This window comes from Equus quagga, chromosome 7, assembly GCF_021613505.1.
Source record: "Equus quagga isolate Etosha38 chromosome 7, UCLA_HA_Equagga_1.0, whole genome shotgun sequence".
NCBI classification, from domain to species: Eukaryota; Metazoa; Chordata; class Mammalia; order Perissodactyla; family Equidae; genus Equus; species Equus quagga.
Window position 1 is genome coordinate 131,226,648 of NC_060273.1, and position 22,007 is coordinate 131,248,654.

The 22,007-nt window shown below is 39.9% G+C and overlaps 1 protein-coding gene across 1 annotated transcript in view; it reads left to right on the forward strand.

Moving 5' to 3' along the window:
* The window catches only part of ANKRD31 (ankyrin repeat domain 31), a 129,985-nt gene that overhangs the window by 97,537 nt on the left and 10,441 nt on the right, over positions 1 to 22,007 (forward strand). The window contains exons 23-24 of the mRNA XM_046668181.1: positions 10,051 to 10,191; positions 17,186 to 17,288. Coding sequence (XP_046524137.1) covers positions 10,051 to 10,191; positions 17,186 to 17,288 — 244 coding nt within the window. The remainder of the gene's footprint in view (positions 1 to 10,050; positions 10,192 to 17,185; positions 17,289 to 22,007) is intronic.

The window sequence follows — 22,007 nt, forward strand, 5'->3', positions numbered from 1 at the left end:
TCCATTGTATGTATGTGCTACAGGTTGTTTATCAGTTCATTCATGATAGACATTTAGGTTGTTTCCAGTTGTTGGCTATTACAAATAAAGCTACTATGAACATTGATGACATAGGCTTTCATTTTTCTTGGGTAAATGCCTAGAAGTGGAGTGGCTGGAATGTATATGGTAAGTATATATTTAACTTTTTAAGAAATTGCCAAAGTTGTTTGTAACGTTTTGCATTTCCACCAGCTGTGTATGAGAGTCCTAGTTCCTCCACATTCTTACTTAGCCAACACTTAGTATGATCAGTCCTTTAATTTTAGCCATGCTAACATGTAGTATAGGTGTATATATGTATGTAATATGTGCATGTGTATAATAGTTATCGTTGTGATTTGAATTTGCATTTCATGATTAATCACGTTGAGCATCTTTTCATTTACCATCCATATTTATTCTTTGATGAAGTGTATGTTCAAATCTTTTGCTCTTTTTTTATTGGTTGCTTGTTTTCTTATTGAGTTTTGAGAGTTTTAAAAAATATATATTTTGGATATAAGTCCTTTATAAAACATATACTTCGCAAATATTTTCTCCTACTCTGTAGCTTGTCTTTTAATTCTCTCAACATTGGCTTATGAAGAACAGAAGTTTTAAATGTTGTTGTAGTCCAGTTTATCCATTTGCTCTTCTGTTTTTAGTGTCATATCTAAACATTCTTGGTCCAAATCAAGGTCACAAATACTTCCTCCTGTTGCTTCTAGAATTTTTCTAGTTTTAGGGTTACCTTTAAGTCCATGATCCAGTTTTTAATTAATTTTGTATATGGTACAAAGTAGGAGCCCCATTCATATTTTTGAATTTGGATATCCAATTGTGCTAGCAGCACGTGTTGAAAAAAGTACCCTCTGTTGAATTGCCTTTGCACCTTCCTAGAAAAAGCACTTGTCCATATATGTTCCTATTTATGGACTCTCTGTTCTTTTTCATTGATCTATTGGTCTATCTTTCCATCAGTACTGTTTTGATTATTGCAGACAAATGGTAAGTCTTAAAATTGGGTTGCGTTGGTTCTCCTTTTTCAAAAGTATTTTGGCTGTTCTAGGTCATATGCAATACCATACGAATTTTAGAGTGAGTTTGTCAGTTTCTTTCTAAAAAGGTGTCTGCTGTTATTCTGTTGAGTTAATAGATTAATTTTGTGACAAATAACATCTTAGCAATATTGAGTTGTCCAATCCATGAACATGGTCTAACTCTCCATTTATTTAGGTCATCTTTGATTTTTTCTTAGCAATGTAGGAGTCAGTATACAGGTCTTTCAAATCTTTTATCATATTTTTCCCTAAGAATTTCATATTTTTGATAGTATTTGATAGTTTTTTAATGTCAATTTTTGTTTATTGCTAATAGGTAGAAATACAATTGATTTTTTGTATATTGCAATCTTATCCCACAGCTTTGCTCAACTTATTTATTAGTTCTAGTAAATTTTTGGAGATTCCATTGGATTTTCTATATAGATGATTACGTTGTCTATGAGTGAAGACAGTTTTACTTCTTTCTTTCCATTATGAATGCTTTTTTTTTTTCAGCTTTTTTCTCTGCAAATCCCCCCAGTACATAGTTGTATATTTTAGTTGCAGGTCCCTCTAATTGTGCTGTGTAGGATGCCGCCTCAGCATGGTCTAATGAGTGGTGCCATGTTCATGCCCAGGATCCGAACCAGGGAAACCCTGGGCTGCTGAAGTGGAGCACGCGAACTTAACCACTCGGCCACAGGACCGGCCCCATGAATGCTTTTTTTTAAAATTTATTTATTTTTTGCTCACTGAACTGGCTAAAACCTCTAGTAAAATGTTGAAATAAAATGGTGAGGTAAAACTTCTGTTTTTTTTCCCTAGAATAAGACTGCTTTTCTTAGGGATAAAAAATTCAGTCTTTCACCATTAAGTATGATGTTAGGTATAAGTTTTTTCATAGATGCCTTTTATCAAGCTGAGGAAGTTCTCTTCTATTCCAAGTTTCTTGAGTGTTTTTCTCATGAAAGGATATTGGATTTTGTCAAATGCTCTGTTTGTATTTATTGAGATGATCATGTGGTTTTTTTTTTTTCTGTTGGTATGATGTATAATATTAATTGATTTTTAGATGTTAAACCAACCTTGCATTCCTGTAAAAGTGGATAAATCCCACTTGGTCATGGTTTATAATTCTTTTTATATGTTGCTGGATTCAGTTTTCTAGTATTTTATTATTTTTGCACCCATATCTGTTAAAGACATTGATCTGTAGTTTTCCGCTGTTCTCTTTGTCTAGTTTTGGTATTAGGATAATACTGGTCTCACAGAATGAGTTCAAAAGTATTTCCTCCTCTTCTGTTTTTTGGAAGGGTTTATGAGTTTGTATTGTCTTCTTCAGATGTTTGGTAGCAATCAGCAGTGAAGCCGTCTTTACCTGGGCTTTTCCTTTGGGGATGGTTTTTGAGTATTATTTCATCTGCTTATTATGTATTTTTTCAGATTGTCTATTTCTTCTTGAATCAGTTTTGGTAGTTTTTATCTTTCTAGGAATGTATCCATTTCATCTAATTTATGTAATTTTTTTGACATACAGTTATTCATAGTTTCTCTTATAGTCCTTTTTATTTCTGTACAGTCAGTAGTAATGTCCCTATTTTCATTTCTGATCTTAGTAATTTGAGTCTTTTCACTTGTTTTTCTTGGTCAATTTTGTTAATCTTTTCAAAGAACCAACTTTTGATTTTGTTGATTTTCTCTTGCCTATTTTATTGCCACTCTAATATTTATTATTTCCTTCTGTCTGCTTGCTTCGGGTTTAGTTTGTTCTCTTTTTCCAGTGTCTTTAGTTATTGATTTGAGATCTTTCTTCTTTTTTAATATAGGCATTTACAGCTATAAATTTCCCTCTAACCCACTGCTTTTGCTCTATCCCGTAAGTTTTGGTATGTTGTGTCTTCATTTTCATTTGTCTCAAAGTACTTTCCAGTTTGCCTTTTGCTTACTTCTTTAACCCATTGGTGATTTAGGAGACAATTGTTTGAGCTTCACATTTTTTTCTATTGTTAATTTTAAATTTTATTCTATTGCAATTAGAGAACAAATTTTGTATTATTTCAGTCTTTTTAAGTTTTTTGAGATTTATTTTGTGGTTTCACTAGTGGATGTCGTATCCTGCAGAATGTTCCACATGCACTTAAGAAGACTATGTTCTCCTGTCGTTAGGAATAGTTTTCTATAGATACCTGTCAGGTCTAGTTGATTTATAGTGTTGCTCAAGTGTTCTCTTTTCTCATTGATCTTCTGCCTGTTTGGTCTATTCAGTATTGAAAGTGGAGTATTGAAGTCTCTGTTATTGTTGAATTGTCTCTTTCACCTTTCATTTCTGTTAATTTTTGCTTCATGCATTTTGGTGCTCATTTATTAAGTGCTGTGTGTTTATAATTATTATATGTTCCTGAAGCATTAACCCTCTTATTATAAAATGTCCCTTATCTTTAGTGACACTTTTTTGTTTTAAAGCCTATTTTGTCTGATATTATTATAGCTGCTCCTGTTTTCTTGTGGTTGCTGTTTGCATGCTACATCTTTCTCCATCCTTTTACAGTCATGCGCCACATGACGACGTTTCAGTCAATGATGGACCACACATACGACTGTGGTCCCATAAGATTAGTACCATATAGCCTAGGTGTGTAGTAAGCTGTATTATCTAGGTTTGCGTAAGTACAGTCTATGATGTTCACACAATGACAAAATCGCCTAACAACGCACTTCTCAGAATGTATCCCTGTCATTAGCAATGCATGACTGTATTTTAAACTTACTTGTCTCTTTGAATTTACTCTGTTTCCTGTATGCAGCATATAATTGGATCCTGTTTTTTTAACCCAGTGTGACCATTTCTACCTTTTGATTAAGCTGTTTAATCTATTCACATTTGACGTTAATATTGTTGGATTTATGTCTCCTATTTTACTTTTTGTTTTCAATATGTCTTGTCTTTTTTTGTTCCTACTTCCCTTATCGCTTTCTTTTGCGTTAAGTGAATATTTTACAATGTAGCATTTTAGTTTCTTTAATGACTTCTGTCACCATATTTTTTTAGTTATTTCCGTAGGAGTTGCTCAAGGACTTAACATATATCTTCACTTATTAGAATCAGCTTCATATTTATACTAACTTAATTTTAGTGAGATAAAGAAACATAGCTCCTGCATAGCCTTCTCCCCTTTATGTGATATTATCATTACACATATTATATGTATAAATGTTATACACCCAACAATTAATTGTTATAATTATTATTTCATAAAATTTTGTGATTTTTAAATAAACTAAGGAGAAGAAAGGAGAACAGGTATATATTATAGCTTTTGTTATATTAACCTTATTTATTCTTTCTTGTTCTCTTCATTTGTTCCTGTGGATTTGAGTTGCCATCTGGAGTCATTTCCTTAGCCTAATAAAACTTTGCTCCCACCCACCTCTGTTGTGCTATTTGCAAATATATACAGTGTATGTATATAAGTTTATACACTTGTTTTTAAAATCAGTTAAGAAAGGAGAAGAAATATTCATTTATATATCTTTTGTAATACATAATTACCTTTACTGATGCTCTTTGTTATTCCGTGTGGATTCATATACCATTTGGGGTCACTTGCTTTCAACCTGAAGAACTTCCTTTAGTATTTCTTGTAAGGCAGATCTGCTAGCATCAAATTCTCTGTTTTTGTTTATCTGGAAATGTCTTTATGTCACCTTCATTTTTGAAAGAGAACTTTGCTGAATATAGGAATCTTGGTTGACAGTTTTTCCTTTGTACACTTTGAGTATGTTATTTCACTGCTTCTGGCCTCCATTGTTTCTGATAAGAAGCCAGCTGTTAATCTTCTTGGGGCTCCCTTGTAAGTGATGAGTCGTTTTTCTCTTGCTTCTTTCAATATTTTCTCATTGTCTTTGACTTTCAGCATTTTTACCATGTATCTGTTTGTGGATGTCCTTGAGTTTATCCTACTTGGAAGTCACTGAGCCTCCTGAATGTGTAGATTAATGTTTTTCAATACATTTGGAAAGCTTTTAGCCATCATTTCTTCAAGTATTTTTTCTGCTCCTTTCCCTCTCCCGTCCTTCCAGTACTCCCATTATGTCTATGTTGGTGTGCTTGATGGTGTTCCATGTTTCTCTGAGCCTTCTTCATTTTTCTTCATTCTTTTTTCTCTCTGTTCCTCAGCTTGCATAATCTCTTTGATCTCTCTTCAAGTTTACTAATTCTTCTGACATTTCAAATCTGTAGAGCCCATCTAGTAAGTTTTTCATTTCAGTTTTTGTACTTTTCAACTCCGTAACTTCTATTTGGTTCTTTTTTTATAAATTCTGTCTGTTTATTGATATTCTGTATTTGATGTGAGATTGTCATGATACCTTCCTTTACTTCTTTTTTTTTTTTTAAAGATTGGCATCTGAGCTAACAACTGCTGCCAAGCTTTTTTTTTTTTCCCCTGCTTTATCTCTCCAAATCCCCCCCAGTACATAGTTGCATATCCTAGTTGCAGGTCCTTCTAGTTGTGGCATGTGGGACGCCACCTCAACGTGGCCTGATGAGCAGTGCCATGTCCACGCCCAGGATCTGAACTGGTGAAACCCTGGGCTGCCGCAGTGGAGCATGCGAACTTAACCACTCAGCCACAGAGCTGGCCCCCTTCCTTAACTTCTTTAATTATGGTTTCCTTTAGTTCTTTGAACATAATTTTAATGGCTATTTTGAAGTCTTTGTTAAATCCAACATCTGGTCATTCTCACAGGCAGGTTCTTTTGCTTTTTGTTTGTTTTGGTGTATGTGTCATACTTTCCTGTTTGTTTGCATGTATCATAATTTTTTGTTGTAACTGGATATTTTAGATATTTTATTTTATTTTTTTAATTTATTTTTTGAGGAAGATTAGCCCTGAGCTAACGTCTGCCGCCAATCCTCCTCTTTTTGCTGAGGAAGACTGGCCCTGAGCTAACATCCGTGCCCATCTTCCTCTACTTTTATGTGTGGGACATCTGCCACAGCATGGCTTGCCAAGTGGTGCCATGTCTGCACCCGGAATCCAAACCGGCCAACTCTGGGCTGCCGAAGCAGAACGTGTGAACTTAACCACTGTGCCACAGGGCCAGCCCCTTTCAGATATTTTAGTATAGATAATATATTGTAGCAACTCTGTGTACTGATCCCCACTTTCTCTTCAGCTTGTTACTGTTATATGGCCGTTGGTTTAGTTACTGGCTAGATGGTTTCAGTGAAGGCTGTTTTCCCCACAGTAGTGTTAAACTTCTGACATTGCACCACGTGGACTGAAGCCTTGGCGGGGCTCTTTGCCTCTTTCCCTGGCCATACCCAGCTGTTAAGCTCCACTTATTGCTGGTTGATTTTTCTGTTGTTTTCAACAATGACCTGGGGCATAAATTGCTCTACAGACTAATCCAATCAAATGTGTGCTCCTTTGAAGGGAGAGTTCCCAAGGCTGGTGTTTGAGATTTATTCTGACCCTGGGAAGGCTCTTCCCTGCTCTCTCTTGCCATTTCTCTCCTGAAAACTAGCCAGCCTGCAGTTTAGCCTGTATCTCCAATGAATTGCCAGTTTGTTTTCAGTTGCTTTTCACTACAACCTCCACTGTTTTTGAGAGTGCCCTTGAACTTGAACTTCTCCATGTTCCGTTGCAAATGAAGAAGTCATTTCCATTGGGAGGATATTAGGAGCTATCTGTTTTAAGCCTTGCTGCTTTTCCCAGGCAAAAATCTCGGCACCCTGGCTCTCAATCTGAGGGTGGGGACATGGCAACGTCTCTCTGAATGACACCCCTGTTTTAGCAGCTGAGCATTCAGTGTAGGGAGGCACAGTAACCTCATGGCTTTTCAGCTTGCCTCTCCTGACATGAAACGACCAGCCTACACGCCAGGGTAAGAATTACTGGGGTCCCAGTGGTCTCATTGGCACCACGCCACAGGCAGAGCCCATCTCAGGAGTGCCGGCTAGGCAGAGGAAGGGAGCCTCACCTCTTGGCTGTCCTCGCCCACGGCTTAGCCTTATTGACAGATGGCTCAGGGGAGGGTGAGAAATGCTGATGTCTTTCCCTCCCAAAAAGGGAGTCTTCTGACTGGGATCTCCAGGGGGAGAGAGCCCTGGGTTCCTGGCTGCAGCAAGTCCAAAGTGGAGGAATCTCCACCTCACTGAGCTGGGAGGGAGGAAGGAAGCATTCTTGCTTCAAATACCACAGATTCCAACCCATTTTTACCTAATGTTCATAGATTTTGTTGAATAGATGTTTCTTCGTTTGCTGCATGCCCTCATGACCGTTTCCAGACACTTTAAAAATTGTTTTAATAGTTTTCACCTGAGATTGGATCCTTACTCTATCAGGCCAGAAGTTAATTCTCGAATGTTTAGATTCAGTGTGAGTTTTGATTTAGTTAGGGTTGAATCTCTCATGTGGTATTTGCTTTCTATTTCTCTCATCTTCCTTTGTTCCCTTTTTCAGCTTTTCTGCTGTATTTCAATTGTTGGTTTATCAGTTGTAACTCTTTATTTTAGTTGTGACTTTAGCATTTATAGTACATATTTTTTAACTTCTCACAGTCTGCCTTTTAGTGATATTATACCACTTCATGTATACTGCAAGAACCTTAAAATAGTATACTTCCATTTCTCCACTCTTGACCTTTGTGTTATCATATATTTTACTTTTACATAATGTTATAAACTCCACACTACAGCGTTCGTTTTGTATTAGCAGTCAATTGTCTTTCAAAGAGATTTTAATAAGGAAAAATATCTATTCCACGTAGTTACTGTTTCTTTGCTTTTCTTTCCTTTGCTGTAGATCCTGATTTTCGTTCGCTATCATTTTTCTTCTGCCTGGAGGACTGCCTTTAACATTTTTGTATTGGAGGTCTGCTGATAATGAATCCTGTTGACTTTTGCATGTTTGAAAAAGTTTATTTCATGTTCATTTGTGTGTGTGTGTGTTTTTGATGAGGAAGATTGGACCTGAGCTAACATCTTATGCCAGTCTTCCTCTTTTTGCTTGAGGAAGATTCACCCTGAGCTAACAACTGTGCCAGCCTTCCTCTATTTTTCGTATGTGGGATGCTGCTGCAGCATGGCTTGATGAGTGGTGTATAGGTCCGTGTCCAGCATCTGAACCTGCGAAGCCTGGGCCACTGAAGCAGAGCACGCAAACTTAACAACTACGCCACCGGGCCAGCCCCTCACCCTCATTTTTGAAAGATATTTTTTGCTAGGTATAGAATTCTAGGTTGGAAGGTTTCTTTCTTTGAATACTTTAAAGATGCTGCTTCACTGTCTTTTTTCTTCTGTTGTTTCCAACAAGAAATATCCTATTGTTCTTAACTTTGTTCCTCTGTAAGTAATGGGTCTTTTTTTCCGTTTCTGGCTGGGAAAAGAACCCCGTGAAAGCATTAGAGGCAATGGCACCTGGCATTTTCAAAGGGCTGAAATAGTGCCTGTTCCCAACAGAGGACTGACCTCAGCAAGGAAAACCTCAGAACTGATGGGGCGTTGGCTGGGTACTCAGAAGAGCCTGGCCTCAGGAGTTTAGCCTCCTAAAAGAATCTTCTTTTAAGATTATCTCTTTATTTCTGATTTTAAGCAATTTTGATTATGATGGGAATTGGTATAATTTTTTTCTTTCATGTTTCTTGTTCCTCGGGTTTTTTGAACTTCTTGAATCACTGGGTCTCAGATTTAAATCTCAAATTTGGAAACATTTCAGCCGTTATTTCTTTCAATATTTTTTTCTTCCCTTCCTTCCTTTTTGAACTCCAATTACACACGTATTAGATTGCTTGAAGTCATTCCACAACTCACTGATGATCTGTTAGTATTTTTATCCTCTTTTCTGTTTCATTTTCTGCAGTTCCTATTGCTGTCTTTGAATTCACTATTCTTTTTGTTTGCAATGTCTAATCTATCGTTACCAATGTGTTTTTCATCTCACATATTGTAATTTTCATTTCTAGAAGTTTGATTAGAGTCTTTTTTTAACATCTCCCATGTTTCCACATAACTTTTGAACGTGTGGATTATGATTATAATGACTATTTAATGTCCTCATCTGCTAATTCTGACATCTTTGTCGGTTCTGTCGTTTTCAATTGATTGCTTTATCTCCTCTGGCTAGGTTATATTCTTGCTTCTTTCCAGAGCTGTTAATTTTCTATTGGATCTCACACATTGTGAAATTCACCTTGTTTGATGCTGGATATTTTTGTATTCTTATAAATATTTTGGAGATTTATTCTAGGATGCTGTTAAGTTACTTGGAAACAATTTGATCCTTTTTGGGTCTTGCTTTTAAGATTTGTTATGCAGAATTGGAGCAGGGTTCAGTCTGGAGCTAGTTATTGCCCACTCCTGAGGCCAGACTCTTCTGCGTACCCTACCAGTGCCTCGTCAGTTCTGAGCTTCTTCTACTCTTGCTTTGGGAACAGGCACTATTTCTGCCCTTTGCGAATGCCAGGTGCCATTCCCCCTACTCCTTTCAGGGGTTCTTTTCCCAGCTTTGGGTAATTTCCTCACACACATGGCCAGTCACTACTCAGCTGTGTGCTTACAGAGGACCCTCTGAAGATCTGCGGAGTTCTCCCTCTGTGTATTTCTCTCTTCTTTGCTACCCTGTCCTGCAAACTCTAGCTGTCTTGCTTCCCTGGACTGTGCTCTGTCTCTTCAACTCAGGGAGTCCACAGGCTTTGTCTGGATTCCCACGCCCTGCATCATGACCTGGGAGCTCTCTCGAGGCCATGAGCTGGGACAATTGTAGGGTTCACCCTACAAATTCTTACTTCTCAGGGATCACTGTACTTTGTTGCCTGATGTTTGGTGGCTTCCAAACCATTGTTTTGTATATTTTGTCTGTTTTTCGGTTGTGTTGGGTGGTAGGATATGTCTGGTCCCTGTTAATTCATCATGGTCAGAAGCAGAAGTTTACACATTTCGGCTGTTTTTTAATCTTAATTTTTGTTTTATTTTTTACTTCAGGAGACTACCCACAAAGCCAGTGTTCTGTTGAGTGGTAAAATTAAGGTAGAAAATGGTCAGATTTATCAAAGTCCAGTCACCTGGCTCAAGGATGTTCTAGGAGGTGAAAGTTATGTGACCTGGAATTATGCTTGGAGTAAGGTGGGTCATTCTTAAGTTTACCTTTAACTTCATATTCAAATGGAAAGGTACATGCTTTTGGATGATAAAACGGTTTTCTTTTTGTTCTTTAAGAAATCTGAAAGTTCTTCGAGTAAGTTTTTGTCCTCCTGTGTCCCTTCTGCAACATGCTACAAGCTTCTCCCACAACTCCTGTTTGCCAGACTTTCCCAGGGGCAGGGGGGCACAGCTGACTGAGCCTCTGCTTCCTTGTCCTCCCCTAGTCTCAGGAATCTGAATGCCCCTGTCTGCCCCTGTCCTCCCTCTAAGCGATTTCAGGTCTTTGTGACTCCGCCTTAGGAAATTTGGGACCGCTGGTATATTGATAATTTAGTTAAAGTGTTATTGGTATTTGACGAAATAAAGCAAAATCTTCCCCTTAAGACAAAAGGAATGAGCGAGGGGCCTAAGACCCACAGAAGTTACGGTGCACTTTTATGTTTGAGTGTGGTCTTATCTATGAGTTGCTAGCCCCCCCAAAAGAAATACTTCCTTTCATTCAGACTTCCCAGACTTAGCAGTCTCCCCCTCAGTTCTGTCTTCTGAGTTAAAAGCCCAGTTTAACCATCCATTTGAAGACCGTAATGACTGACACCCTTGCTCACAGACCAGTGACCAGTCACCCCCAGGTGTCTGTGGCACCACTTCAGGGAACAGACTTACATGACTCTCCCAGGAAAGGTGAATCATCAGATGTCCACCATTACTGTTTCACAGAATTGCAGAGGCCTTCAGCTGCCACCGCCCATTACAGTAAGCCTCAGAGCACCGAGCAGAGGAGGCACAGTTTCCTCACGCCTTGTTTGCCCAGCTCAGCTCTGCCCACCCTCCCTCCTAGGTCTGCGTCCCTAAATTCTGCATTCTGGTCTCCTAGACCTTTGTGGCAGGTACTTCCAGAACTGTGTTTCCTTTCTTTCACTTACATCAACACATTTTGGATTTTCTCTGTTTTATATCTCTCTGTCCTTTTTTTCCCCCCTTAAGTTGTTTTTTTTTTTTTTTTTGATTTCCCACCCCTGGAGTCCCTAGGCCATCTGCTTTCAATTCACCCTGCTCAGTCCTTTCCATGGATTCATAAATCGTATTTGCATGTTAGTAACTAACATTTTACCCATGGAAATCCCTTTTTATTACAAAGTGTCTTAAACTTAGGATAGATTATATCATTTTGCTGAAACTGAATCTGTGCTCACATCATGAATATGGTATTGACTGCTGTACTTAAGGCTATCCTGAGCTCCACATGCCTCTGCTACAGCGTGCCCAGGGTTGACTCAATTCGCCCACTCGTTTCTCTATTGGAACTACCGCATTTACCTTTGAATAGCTGGCTGTGACATCATTTGGCCCTCACTCTGTGCTTGTGCCTCATCTGCGTATCACGTATCACGTTTCTGCTGGTCTTTTCTCGTTAGCCGTGCCAGTTAGAGTCATATTGTGTAACACCCATGTGATAGTGAAGCCAAATGCAAACTTTGGCACTAAAATTAGGGCTATTCTTGGATATAAGCTATTCATACAGATTATCTGATCAATCTTAGATTTTTTTTCAATTATCTTAAAAACAGAATTTTAACAGTTTTGAAAATTGCTATAGGGCACTCATGTACTTCTAGTAAATACCCAAAGCTGAGAAACACTACCCCAGTAAGTTCCATTACAATATTTAAAAGCCTCTTTTAAAATTTACCACAGAAACCTCTGCGTCCTCTTGTTTTGGGGTAACTCCTGAATTCACAGTCACTTCTTGATGAAAGGAGCTTTTTGCTGCATTGGTAAATGTAAACATTTCTACTGACTAGTTCTGAGAGTGGTGGTAGGACAATGGGGCCAGGAGTGGTTGGTCGTCAGGCAAGTAATGCCAGAAAACTAGGGCTTGTCCTATGTCAGACAGGATGACAGAACCGCTGCACACAGAGATGACTCATCCTTCCTACCCAAGCAGCTGGGCTGCTGTGCAGCCTTGCCAAGGGCATCCTGATGCTCCCTCCCACCGTCGTCACTGATTCCACTCACTGCTGCAGTCTCCCAGCTGTTAGGCTTCATCCTGATGTGGCCGAGTGATCTCCGGGTGGGAGACAGGGGACCAAGCTAGTTCCTGGTTCCACTCTTGAGTTATGCGATCTGGGCAATGGTTTTCAATCTTGCTTACACATTAGAATCACTTGCGGAGCTTTTAAAAATTACAGATGCCTAGTGGACCGCAGCCCCGTAGGACCTGGCTTGGAGACTAGGTGGCAGTGTTTTTAAAAGCTCTCCAGGTGACTCTAATGTGCATCCTGGCTTGAGAACACTGAGCTGGGTCAAGTTGTTTAACCTTTCTGAACCTCAGTTTTCTTATGTATAAAATAAGTAGTATTGCTAAATGGTCTCAAAAGACCCTTCCAACTTGGAGAATCTAGATTGTAAACCTGCGTGGTTTATAAAGCAGTTTTATATATATTCTTTCACAACAACCCCATGAGGTAAGAAGGTCAAGTATTATCTCTATTTATGCACATGAAAACAGGATTGCAGAGGGTTAAGTGACCTGATTAGCCTAAGGCCAGTAAATGCCAGTACCAGGACTAGAACCTGATTCCCTGTACACTGCTTTCCACATTTACAACAGTGGCACAAGGGAGGCTCACATTCCTTCCACTGGAAACAGGTTGACCCAACTCAAAATAGCACCAAGTATCATCCAGCTGCCTTCATGCATTTATACAAAGCATCATTCTTGTACAGCAAAAATTACCCACTTCCACAGGAAAAAATGCCTTTCTGTGATACAGTTGCAGTATGAAAATCATAAGAATGGCAATGACAGTTCATTTTTGTGAATGCAGAGGACTGGATTTATGCAGATGAAAAGTAGACTGCCATTTTGGACAGTGACTCAAGGAGCACTGACAGATCTCTCATGCAAACACGCTTCCCATCTGGATGCCTTACTGTCTGAATTTCCACACTTATAAATTCGCTCCTTTGAATTTAGTATTGACTTTTCCCTATGGTCCCCCCCGCCCCCGACCCTACACACTTTCTAAAAAAAATTCCTCCCACCACTATGATTACGAATATCAAGATATGGGAAGGTTGAGGTAGGAGTATAGGAACTGATGGGAATTATTGATCTGGACAAACAGCAAGCCTCATTCAATCAAATAATCACACTCTCAACGTGTCTGAAACCTCTTGTGAGCCCAGTTCTACTCAGGAAGACATGGTTGGAGATGTGGGCCCTTTTAAAATACAAATATCCAAGAGTTGGAAATCCTGAAGACGGAATAGTGTGAAAGGCCTGCTGCCCTTCCCTTGCCTCTGGCTGCATGGAGGGTCTGGGGAGTGAAGGAGGAGGGGCTCGAGGGCGGGGATTGGGACAAGGTGGGTCAGGTGAAGGTGGATTTCAGTTGCATCTTTATTTCCCCAGGATCAGCTCTTTCAAGGCAGTTTTTATACTTTGTTACTACTTTCTGTCTTGCTTTCTGAATTCCAAGGGAAATATTTCATTTGAGAATTTTTTTTTTTTTAGCCAAAATGTGTTTTTGTGTTACAGTTAACTTAAAAGAAAACGTAGTTTTCTTTTATTTCTTTGCCTTTTTCCACCCCTGAGATCAAAAACAATTCTTCTTTCCTCTTTCTTCCTCTTGGGGTGGTGAAAATTTGTTGAGACTTGCTTCTTAGAGCTAGAAATGGAATTAAACAGCCATTTGATCATCCATGAACAGATTCCCATTAGTCAATACCAACAAATGGTTTTTCTGAAGACATGCGACAAATGGATTGATACTTTCAAATAAAATGGAGCCCTAGCAGGAATACAAATTCTTGGACACCTCTTTAATATTCAAAGGCAGGTTATGTTTTATATTTTTTCTTGATGTATATTAGTACATAGAGTATAGAGAAACCTTTGTTACTGCAATTAATGACAATTCATACTGTACCTTATTTCTTCGGATAACCTATGAAATAAAGTTAATTGATCATTTCAGTTAGCTCATTAACTACATTTCCAGAATAGTGGCTGGCTGAATCATCCGTCTACCCAAAACACACACCCACACACACCCCACACACACCACTTCTTCCCTAAGCATGATACTGGGGAATCAGCATAGACTGATTTCTGAGGAATAATGTGTTATAAGAGCTTCAGGGGACGCATCGGTGGCCTTAGGGTGAAGCACCCGTGCCGTTCTGCCCATTAGAAAGCAAGGACACAGAGACCTACAGATCCCTCACCTGTAGCTCCGACTCTTACTCATTCTCCTCTGGGGAAGGGGGCACCCCATCAGCTGCCTTTCATCAGAGAAGGGGTTTGGGTGGTGGGGTTGCTGGGATCCCTGTAGGCTGTGTCAGCCAAGACCCTAAGAAGCTAGCTACAGCTCTTCCTGCATGCATCTGTCAGAGCCTAGCGGCTGAGCTAGATTTGGATCCAGTGAGATTTAATTCAGGATGCAGAGCTGGAGTCACAGGTAAGTGTGACGGCTGTTTGCTCTCATGCTTTAGCCGACTGGAACACAGACACTGTTATGAAGTGGACACGGACGGTTTCCAGAAGTGACCTAGTGCCTGTTCATTATTATCCTTGTTCAATAAGTCACTCCTACCTTGTGGAAAATAGATTTTTAACTCAGTGGATTTTCTTAAAACTGTGTTCTTTGTATGTCTGAATTACCCCCTAGTGGTATGTGTAAGACCTATGGGGACTCATGACCGCTAAGGCTACTAAGGTACAATTTAACACCTTGTATTACCCAGCAGTAACTGATAAAAGTGTACTTTAAATCTGACATGTAGGTAAAAACATGCTGAGCCTGCATGTTGATGAGTGTGCAAGGTGTGTGGGATATTGTCAGAGCATAATATGAACAGAATCCATTGTTGCTAACTGTTAGTTGATTAGAGCACAGACAGATGGCATTTCGGGGCCTTGCTTCTCCTTCTTCCATGGCCAGGGAGGATCGCTTAGCACACGGAGCATTCCAGGTCTGTGCTGTTTCTATTCCCAGGTTTTGTTTGGTCATGGGATTGAGCCCAAAGGGTCCTACGCCTTCCAGATCCCCTGGGCCTTCCTCAGCCTGTCCAGTAACAAGCAGTTATTGAGCACTCAGGATGTGCTGGACAGTATGCCAGATCCTCTTCACATCTTATCTCTTTTAATCCTCACAACAACTCAGTAAGCTGGAGGTACTTGTTTTACAAATGCACAAACTGAGACTTGGAGAATTTAAGGATCTTGCTTAAGAGCAGGGACTTCAAAGTTTTTTCCCCAGCATTGTCAGGCACTGGTGAAGTACTGGGGCCAGCCCGGTGGCGCAGCAGTGAAGTTTGCACATTCTGCTTCGGCAGCCTGGGGTTTGCCGGTTTGGATCCCAGGTGTGGACCTACACACCGCTTGTCAAGCCATGCTGTGGCAGGTGTCCCACATATAAAGTAGAAGAAGATGGACATGGATGTTAGCTCAGGGCCAGTCTTCCTCAGCAAAAAGAGGAGGATTGGTGGCAGAGGTTAGCTCAGGGCTAATCTTCCTCAAAATAAATAAATAAATAAATAAAATGTGATACAGATCCTGTTTTCAGGGAGCTTATAGTTTAATGGAAACAGACGCATTAACACATAATTTCATTTAAATAGGACAAATGCCTTGAAATATGAGCACAGAAGTTATGGGAACCTAGAGGAGCATCATTACTTGAGCTTAGAGGTCATAGAAAGGCATCCTGGAGAAAGGGATGTTCAAGGTGAGAATTGCTGGTGTAGCTGCAGTGAACCTAGCTTCTGGGATCTTTTATGAGATCGCCCTAGAACTAAGAGTGGAGGGGCTGGCCTGGTGGCGCAGCAGTTAGGTTTGCACGTTCCACTTCGACGGCCTGAGGTTCGCCGGTTCGGATCCTGGGTGCGGACATGGCACTGCTTGACAAGCCATGCTGTGGTAGGCTTCGCACGTATAAAGTAGAGGAAGATGGGCACGGATGTTAGCTGAGGGCCAGTCTTCCTCAGCAAAAAGAGGAGGATTGGCAGCAGTTAGCTCAGGGCTAATCTTCCTCCAAAAAAAAAAAAAAAGTGGAGAACCCAAAGGCCTTCGGGCCCAGAACATTTGTTTCTTTTTTCTTTTCTTTATATTGTCAGGCTTTTTTTTTTTTTTTTTTTACTATCTTTTTTTTTTATTGAGTTATTGATAGGTTACAATCTTGTGAAATTTCAATTGTGCATTAATGTTTGTCAGTCATGTTGTAGGTGCACCACTTCACCCTTTGTGCCCACCCCCCACCCCACCTTTCCCCTGGTATCCGCTAAACTGTTCTTAGTCCATAATTTTAAATTCCTCATATGAGTGGAGTCCAGGCCCAGAACATTTCTTACAGGTGTTTGCCAGTCTGCCATAGCCCGGCCCTGTCATGTGTAGCTATTTCTAAGCTGTGTCCTTTTGGGCTAATAAACAATAGCTAAGTTCACAAATAAATCAAAAAGCCCAGAAAACTTGGAAGCATAGACCTGAGATATTATTAATCTAATCAGTTAAGTATCTGATTTTTTTGGAAAGAACCATTACTTTTGTGTCTTAATTTTATTAATGCAACATTAATTTTCTTTAAGTTATAAGGTAGCAAGTGCTGGATTAATGGTTGTTGAATAAGTAAATGGATGAGAGAGTTAATGATATACAACACGGGTCAACAAATTTTTTCTGTAAAGGGCCAGAAAATAAATACTTCAGGCTTTATAAGCAAATGGTCTCTGTTGCAACTACTCAATCTTCCTGTAGCACAAAAGCAGCCATAGATGTTAACTAAAGGAATGGGTATCACTGTGTTCTAATAAAACTTTATTTACAAAAAAAGGTGCAGCCCACACTTGGCTCTGGGCTGTTTGCCAATCTGTAATATACAACAATCAATACTTTACCAAAGTTACAACTTGTAAGAGACAGGTGCATTTGCTTCTTATAAAATGTATGATTTTAAATTCTGTGCTTAATCATGTGCAGGTAACATATCTGGGGAAGGAGCTTTTAACGTATATTTCTGAGGAAATACCCATACCTCCACAACCCAATCTGGTATCTCAGCAACATCAGCCTTGTCTTCCAGGTACGTGCAGACCAACACCCATTTCTCAGTTGTGGGAAAAACACACCCAAACGTACTGAGAAAGCGATCCTTTTCTTTTTGTCTTTTTTTTCTTTCATTCAGGTGAAATTCACATAACATTCAGGTAACCATTTTAAAGTGAATAATTCAGTGGCATTTAGTACATTCAGTGTTCTACAACCACCACCCTATGTGGTTTCAAAACACTTGCATCACCCCAAAAAGAAACCTCTTACCCATTCAGTAGTTCCTCCCCATTCCCCACTACCCCCAGTCCCTGGGAACTACCAGTCTGCCTTCTGTCCATATGGATTTGCCTGTTTTGAATATATCATGTAAATGGAATCATACAATATATGGCCCTTTGTTTCTGGCATTTTTCACTTAGCATAATGCTTTCAAGGATCATCCACACTATAACATCTATCAGTACTCCATTCCTTTTTATGGCTAAATAATATTCCATTGTATATATATATCACAATTTGTTTATTCATTCATCCTTTGGTGGACATTTGGGTTGTTTCCACTTTTTGGCTATTGGGAATAAGTGCTGCTCTGGACATGTGTATACATGTATTTGTTTGGGTACCTATCTTCAGTTCTCTTGGGTATATACCTAGGAGTGGAATTGCTATATCCTATAGCAATTCTATGTTTAGCTTTTTGAGGAACAGCCAAACTGTTTTCCACAGCAGGTGAACCATGTCGCATTCCCACCAGTAATGTTCAAGGATTCCACTTTCTCCACATTCCCACCCACACTTGTTTTCTGTTTGTTTACAGTACTCCATTTTTAACCATAGTTGATTCTAGGAGAATTTAAGAAACGACACCTTCCCTCACAATTCTCTCTGAATATATGCTGTACTTAGATTTGGGTAGATTTTCTTTTTAAGTGTCATAAGGAAAAAATACCATTGATTTGCCATGATTGGGTTCATTTTCCATCTTTTCTAAAAACAGATACCAAAATTCATCTTTGTTTTAGTGTAAACGAGTATGCTTTATCTGATGGAATAAGTCTTAGTCTGAGAAAACTGAAGAGAATGTAGTCTTCACCAGTAGGCAGCAGATTTTGAAATGGTCTGGGAAGAGGCCGCACACATTTCTGAAAGACAGACATAACTGATGTCACGTTACCCTTCTCTGCCGCTGCAGCCCCTGTTTTTTTACCCCGGTGTCCCTGTCTCAGAGTAATTGGGGACAGTGTAGGCAGGGAGGAGGTACAAAACAGAAAATGATGATTCTGTGATAAGAGGCAAGAACCAGAGATTACTATCTCCCAGCTCTAACCAGGGGCTCCCCAGGGTTATTCCTGTCCTTACAACAAACCCCAATAATTCAAAGTACTTTCCTATTCTGACTTTATACTGAATCCACCCTGACCTCTCAGGGTCCTTCTTTTGTCTCAAAAACTGGTTTCAGAATAGGGTGCATTTTCCCCAGTTTTCTGAAGACAGCCTCAAAAGTGCTTTTCATCATTTTGGGGAAACAGATCAGGTAAAACAACAATTGAGGGGAAGTTAAAGGGATCAAGAAATTGGAAAGAGTTCTCGTAGTAACTCCTGGTCTTTAGTTCCTGGCCGTCACTGCAGGTCTACCTAATTCACTCTTGGAGTAGGGCCCAGGAACCTGAATTTGTAAAAGTGATCCTTATGCAGCTAGGCCGACTAGAGATTTTGAATGACAGAGTATCTCATTTCTCAAGCAGATAATAATTTGAAAACTCTTCTGCCCCTCACTTTGATTCCGAAGAGCACCACTCTCGCGCGTGTGTGTGCCTCCCCCCCACACACACTTGGAAGAAAGCCACGCAAATCCTTTTTCCTCCTTGTTTCTAACCTCAAGAGTCAAAGCAGAAATACAAGTTCTTTCTTACATCACACAGGTGGCCCGCTGCTCTCCCCTAGTTCTCGGTAGGCATGTCCAACCCAGCCATGCACCTCCCTCCTCAGAGGGCTCGCAGTTCTCTGCTAGGTGAGCGCGACATAAAAATGGGTTCTGAACTACTTCTGTTGCCTTCAATATAAAGTTTCTTGTTACTAATTTCTTTCCAGAAATCCTGAGTTTTCTTTCCTTTAGATATTTCAGAAAATGTGAGTGCTAATTTGAGAACTGTGGAGGTTGCCAGTCTGCCAGCCAGCTGCTTGTTACCTTGATCTTGCCTCGGAATCCACAGGCAGGGCCCTGCAGGCGTCTTACAGGCTGCTCTTGGAGTTCTGTTTGAACCTCCTTAATTTAGGATTCTTTTGTACCTGGCTTTGTGGTATCTGTCAGAAATCCTAAGACCTGGCAAGTTAGAAAAATGTAAACTCTCTAACTCTGTTACGAGGAAAGTGCTCAGGAGAGAAACTTTTTCCCTCTGCTGCATATCAAAATGCGGTCATGGAAGGCATGACTCGACACTGCAGAGACAGGAACAGGAAAACAAGTCCCTGTGGAGATCATCAGCCTGCTTCAGATCACCAACGTAATCCGTCCTCCAACGCTTTTTGATGATCGTGCTCTTCAGAATAGTGTTTTTTGGGAGTCAGGGGAAGTAGGAAGAGCTGTTTACGTCTTTCGTAACTAGCATGGCGGTGCGTCTGGTGTGCCCAGGGCAGTCCCTGACCCAGCAGAGCTGTTAGTAGCACTCCCTTCCACTTGCAGACATGCCATAGTTAGATGACCCCTATGGGAACCAATCAGGCAGGTGTTGGAAAAAATGAAATTTGGACAAGGTTAAAAAAAAAAAGAGAAACTTTTCAGTTCCATTTACTTTTGTAAGAAGTGAATAGATTCTAACATACTATTGTGCAAATAGATGGTCAAATCTTATGTGTATCACTCTATATTACAAGTAATTGCTCGCTACCTAATCCCCTGATAGACTGAGAAAATCTCTGAGTTTAGAGAGGCTATTATGGGCTGTTCCTTCCTTTTATTTTCCCCAGTGGCTGGCACACAGTAGCTTCCCAGTAAATGTTCACTGAATAATGTTCATCAAATAAATGAATGAGTGAATGGAAGCATGAATATAATCCAAAGGACTGCTATTTTAAAACTAAATTTACTTGTGATTGTCTTTTTTTTGAGGAAGATTGGCCCTGAGCTAACATCTGTTGTCAGTCTTCCTCTTTTTTTCTCCCCAAAGCCCAAGACATAGTCGTACATCCTAGTTGTAGGTCCTTCTAGTTCTATGTGGGACGCCACCACAGCATGGCTTGATGACAGTGTGTAGGTCTGCGCCCAGGATCCGAACTGGGAAACCGTGGGCTGCTGAAGCGGAGTGTGCAAACTTAACTACTCGGCCACGGGGCCGGCCCCTGACTGTCTTAATAGGTGGACATGATTAGACCTCACAGGCTGTAATGGAGTTTGTGGTGAAGAATTCAACAAATGGCAAATGAGATTTGGGTTAGTTAATATTATCTGCTTTATCTGATTTTCTGCTTTTTTTTTTTTTTTTTTTAAAGATTTTATTTTTTCCTTTTTCTCCCCAAAGCCCCCCGGTACATAGTTGTGTATTCTTCGTTGTGGGTCCTTCTAGTTGTGACATGTGGGACGCCGCCTCAGCGTGGTTTGATGAGCAGTGCCATGTCCGCGCCTGGGATTCGAACCAACGAAACACTGGGCCGCCTGCAGCGGAGTGCGCGAACTTAACCACTCGGCCACGGGGCCAGCCCCTGATTTTCTGCTTTTTATTGTGAGACATAAAAGAGGTGGCCCTTCGCCTTTTCTCAGCCAGAAATTTAAAAGAGAACTATCCCTCCTCCACCCCTCCTCTCCCTTTTTAGAGAAATCATAAAGAAATCTGTTTAACTTTGTTAACCATTTCCTAAACTTCTTTAATTGTATGATATCTGTTAACATTTCATGGGACAAATAGCAGGAACCTCAATATTCAATTTATTTCTACATATCATTTTGGGTCCATGGTATTACAAAAATCCTGAGTCACAAAGATAAGTGATAAAAGTTTTTAATCTTGCCATTTTAACACTTTCTTCAATGAACCAGAAATGACAGCTTTATTCTGAGTTCAACACAAAAACTAGTTAAACTGATAAATGCAAGTCAATGTATTGATGGACTCAAGAGTCTTAAAATGTGGTGTATTAACACATTTGAGCGTGTATGTTGTTTCTAATTAACGATTTTAAACATACAAACACCAGCCGTTAAAAATGAAATTCTGTTGGTGAAACCCCTGAAGCCTCTGTCTCTGAAGCTGTAAAGTCGGATGAGACTCGGGTGTGTTTCCCCTTGAACTTGCCCAGCTGCTCCCCGCCTCCCTCCTCTCTGCCTCCTTGGCTGCAGTTCCTCTTCTGTGTTATTGAGGAAACCTTCACTGATATTTCAGTATAAATTGGAAGAGAGGAAAATGAACGTTCCCAAACTTCTATGTAATTTCTGATCACTGCATACAGACATATAATGTATTTTTCACAAAGTTCTTTAAAAAAACTTTAAGATTGATTACATTTCATTATTTCCCTGGAAAACCAATTTTATATATTTATGCCCCCTTCGCCATAGTACCAAGACACTCAAAGCACATTAGGCTGAACGTATTCATCTAAGAAAAAAAAAAAAGTATCTCCTACAGTCTTTCTTGTCCCAAGCCATCATTTAATGTGCACTAATTACATAATTTTCTTTCATGGGGACCTAACATCACTATTCATTTGAAAATAGAACATGGTTTTCCAGGAAAAAATACTCTATTTTTGTTTT